Source organism: Apaloderma vittatum, unplaced genomic scaffold (assembly GCF_000703405.1).
Source record: "Apaloderma vittatum isolate BGI_N311 unplaced genomic scaffold, ASM70340v1 scaffold33416, whole genome shotgun sequence".
Lineage (NCBI taxonomy): Eukaryota > Metazoa > Chordata > Aves > Trogoniformes > Trogonidae > Apaloderma > Apaloderma vittatum.
Genome location: NW_009720714.1, coordinates 26,304 through 30,764, shown reverse-complemented (window position 1 = coordinate 30,764; position 4,461 = coordinate 26,304). Strand labels below are relative to the sequence as shown.

The following is a 4,461-nucleotide window of genomic DNA, read 5'->3' as shown; positions in this document are numbered from 1 at the left end:
CAGGGTTACCCGTAGCATGATGGAGGGGGCAGTTAAGGGGTTTTTGCTGAGCCCGGGAGAGCAACTGCAAGAAGAGGGGCCATGATCCCAACCCAGCCAGGCTCAGCACGGGGGCAGGAGCAGAGTCACCTGGGTATGGGGTCCACACGGATGAAAAGTCGGTGTGCCGGAAATTTAGAGGCAGTTTCCCATGGAGGAAAACTCAGGGAAAGAAGAGGGGGCTCCCCACAAAACCACTTGATGAGAAAGAGGGCGGGCAGCCTGCAGAGCTGCTCGCATGGGGCTGGGCCACGCCGGAGAGAGGGGAGAGGCCTTTTGTCCCTCCTCACGCTCTTTGCAAACCCCCCTGCCCGTAGCCCCCAGCCCACTCTCGTCCTCCCCACAGGCCGGGTGCCCACTGCGAACCCCTCCTGGGTGGAGGGGTGTCAGGGGGACAGGATGCAGAGGCGAAGTGGTGTGTCCGCGTGGTTGTGAGTCTCAAGCCATGCAGTTATGGTGCAGCCACCGCACAGGGACCAGAGGGCACTAGGCTCAGCCACGCCACCATCATTCCCAGTGTGGCGGTTACAGGTAACAAGCAAGGGCAAAATATAGACACAAAAAACAGCAGGGCGGCGAGGGAAGCCCCACCGGCAGCCTCCGCTCGGCTCCCAGCCCACCCCATCCTGGGGGCTGTTCGCGCTGGGATCGATGCCCCTCTGCTCGGGGAGGGATGGGTCCCCAGTTCACCTGTCCGCCTGTAAATGGGCAAGGTCTCTCCTGGTCCCCCCTGGCCCTCCACTCTGTCTTTACACCTCCCTCCAGCACAGCAGGAGCAGTTTTAACCACAGGATGCCCACAGGAGGTTGGGCTTCACTCTCCCAACTCTTGCCTGCTGTGGACCCTTGGGTCCCAGCTGGCTGCATCCTCTTGTCCCGGCTGCCAGCATAAGCCGGCTCCTTCTCCCAAACACATCTGCACCAGTGAGTGGTCTTATACGTGTAAGATGTGGTACTTGGAGAGCATTAGCGTTTAATGAATTAAATGTCAAATAATACTCCTCAACGAGGATTCATTTCACTCATTTGCAAGCCCACCTAGACATTGCTGCATCAGTTGACAACAGCGTGACAGCCTTCACGCTGTCTTTCTCCCTTGGGCTGGTCTCTGTCCCACACTGGGGAAGCCCTGACCACCCAACTCTGTGGAGCTGTTTTCCACCCCTCTTTGCCAAAATCCCCTCCTTAAGCTGCTCCCTCCTCTGCTGCTTTCCCAGCGGGGCTAAAGCCGTGGCCCAGCAGAGCAGGAAGCTCCTGAAGCCACCATTTCAGCTCCTGCGTGGTGGTCCCCAGGCTCACCACAGCAAATACATCTCTACGGATGTCTGGGAGGCCGCCCTGAGCCCTTCTCAGCACCTAGAGCAGGGAGACTCTTTGGGGGCTGCGGCAGCCCCAGGTGTTAGCCAGCGAGCCCCCGGTTAGGCAGGCCAACGCTGGTTAGGTCCGGGGACTCACGGAAGCCCAGCAGGGCTGCCTGCAGCAGTGCTCAGCTACCACCACCTCAACCGCTCCCCCAGCACTGGGCGATCAGCCTGAAACCCTCCACCCGCCGGGAGCTCCCCGCTCTGCACAGCAGCAGAGGTCCAAGCAGTCCTTAAATCTACAGAGATTCCTGCTCTCCTTGGTTGTGAGCCCTGTAGGGAATGGGGCACAGGTATATGGAAGAGTTACCTGCTCCAGTAATTGCCGGCATATTGAAAATCTCTGTCCCAGGCTGTCCAACATCTGGAGAAAAACAAAGGAGCTCTTCAGTACGGGGAGCAGCATGTGGGGTGGGACCTGGCGTGCCGGCCACGACAAGATCCCGGGGTCCCTGTTGCAGCAGCCAGCCTGACCGCAGCCCACTTGCCCCAGGCAGCACTGGGGTGGGTCTGTGGGTGCTGCCTGGGATCGAGAATAAATTCGGGAGATCCTTTGGGATCGTTCGGGAGAACCACAGCGAGCTGCCCCTCCCTGGCTGGAGAAGGGCAGAAAAGCAGAGCCCTGAGAGCCAAGGCAATGTCTTCATGCTCGGTGCAGACTCCTCTCCCTCCAGCCCTTCGGATTACAAGCTCCGTGTAGCCAAACCCTCTCCCCTGCCTACGGGATTTCCAAAGGCTCAGATCCCCACAGCCAGGGAGCAGGTTTGGGCAGTGGGGAGGGCGAGGAGGAGGAGGAGAAATGTTAAATCAATATTTTCCCTCTTGGCTGAGCTGTTTTACTTGGATATCGCTTTCCCTAGAATAACAGAAATTCTCATCAAATAAGAGGCGTTTCCTATTTCTATATATTTTCTCTTGATAAGGGAAAGTGTGGAAGGTCACGGGGTTCAGCTACATGTCCCCAAAGGGGCATAACAATACTGTTGGCTCATGGTAACATCATCCAGGAGACGAGACAGCTCAGTCCCTCTTATCCGATGCAGCTGTTGTAAGATGGATTCAAACTGAATTAGTATTGACTGTATAATGCTGGGCTAAATTAAATTATGATCCTATCTACTCTATTAGCGGTTAATGAATGAACGGGCTGAATTTCTAATATAAGCCAGCCTGGTTAGTTTTACAGAGCTATACCAATATTGATGTAGGGTTTAAAGTAACGTTGCGGGGAGATGCATCTCAAGGAGGAAGGATTCAGCTTGGCTGGCCATTCATTAAAATATCAATTGCTCTTAAGTCTCCTCCATGCTCAGCTCATTATTTCCTTCCTGTCGAGGTTATCTGGCACAGGTGGAATTGACAGCCCCAGAGCAAGGAGACGTGGGGCTGAGGAAGCCTCTTTAGATGCACCCAGACACTGCTGGCACCAGCACAGCTCACGCCAGGAAGCATTTGGACCTTGCACTTCCCAGCAAACCAGGGCACAATGCAAAGAGAGCTGGCTGGAACCCACCAGCCCTCAACACAGCAGCACCCATTCCCAAATCTCCTTTGCTTCATATGCCCTCAAGGCTCTTCCCTCCCCTCTGGTGCCCCACATTCGTCTCCCCACATGTCCTTACTGTACTCCGTCTCATTTTTGTTGGTTGTGCTGAGCTTCTTGATGATCTCCTGCTTCTTGGACTTCACCATGGCAGAGTTGCTCTCAGTCAGCTTGCTGAAGAAAGCAGGAGGCTGAGTGTTGTTTCCTGGGGACTTGGACCCCATCCTGCAAAGCAAAAAAACACTGGAAATCTCTGCAACATCCAGTTCATAAATTCACAGAACGACAGACCAGTTTGGGTTGAAAGGAATCATCTAGTTCCAACCCCTCACCATGGGCAGGGACACCTTCCACTAGACCTGGCTGCTCAAAGCCCCATCCAGCCTGGCCTTGAACACACCCAAGGATGAGGCATCCACAGCTTCTCTGGGCAACCTGTTCCAGTGTCTCGCCACCCTCACAGTCCCAGCTAGAGAGACTCTTCCCCTGGAGTCACTTCTCAGAATCAGCCTGGGTGCTCCTGAGACATTCGCGATCTCCAACTTTTCCCCCTCTCTCTACTGTAATTGTAGCGCACGGTGTCAAAAAGCCCCTACGACCAGACAGCACCCTGAGAGGTGACATTTTGGCCGCAAGAAAAGCAGCCTGGGCCAGGGCAAGCGCAGGGATGGGGCAATCGTTCCCACACTGTCTCCCTCGTCCCCTCCTTTGGCGTTACCTCTGGTCCATCTGCTCGCCCTCCCGGTACAGGATCGGGTACGTGGTGCTCTTGGCGTGCTCCGATTCTCCCACGCCGTCTGGTGGAGAGACCGGCTCGATACAGTTGTCCGACCCGCTCCCAGCCGAGGCTTTGCTCTGCTCCGGGGACCTGTGGAGAGCGACGGAGAGATGCGATGGGTTTGTTGCAACATCTTGTCTCTGCGCGGCGCGGGACCGAGCCCAGCCGTGGCCCATATTCCCAGGCAGCAGCTGGCTGGCAGCCAGCCCAAATCCAGCTGCACAGGAGGGACAGCAGGACCTGTCCTGGGACTTGCTTGCTCAGCCCGAGTGTCCCTGCCCGGCGGGGACACAATCCCTGTGGAGGGCTGCGACGTTAGCCCTTGGGCGACACGGTTTTTGGTTTTGGTTCCCCATCATGTCTGTCAACATGCTGGAGGGCAGCACCCACCGACTCCCGTCCACCTCGTCTGGGGCCGGGCAGGGACTCGCTGGCTGCGGGTGACGAGTCTGGCACTGCAAGGACCAACACAGCCCCTCAGTGCCTGCTCGTGGCCAGCGCCTGGGAGTCGGCCAGGCTCGAGTCCGCGAGGAATTCCTCGCGGCGAGTTCTGGGAATTTACGTCTTTGTTCCTTCTGTGGTTTCCTCTTTTTTTTTTCTTTTTTTCCCCAGTTTTGTTTCATCGCTGGGTGGCCAGGGCTGGGCTCTCTCCCTTGGTGTTTTAAATCCAACTCTAGGACCAGGCACAGCTGGGAAGAATAATCACATTTACTGCCAAGGAACCACCAGCTTGGAGGCACC

At 56.4% G+C, this 4,461-nt stretch overlaps 1 protein-coding gene across 1 annotated transcript in view; it reads right to left on the bottom strand.

The window, feature by feature from the left end:
* NCOR2 (nuclear receptor corepressor 2) overlaps positions 1–4,461 on the bottom strand; it is a gene marked incomplete at both ends in the record, with an annotated part of 29,726 nt that overhangs the window by 523 nt on the left and 24,742 nt on the right. Inside the window, 3 exons of the mRNA XM_009871091.1 lie at positions 1,710–1,763; positions 3,022–3,167; positions 3,661–3,810. Of these exons, the coding sequence (XP_009869393.1) occupies positions 1,710–1,763; positions 3,022–3,167; positions 3,661–3,810 (350 nt within the window). The remainder of the gene's footprint in view (positions 1–1,709; positions 1,764–3,021; positions 3,168–3,660; positions 3,811–4,461) is intronic.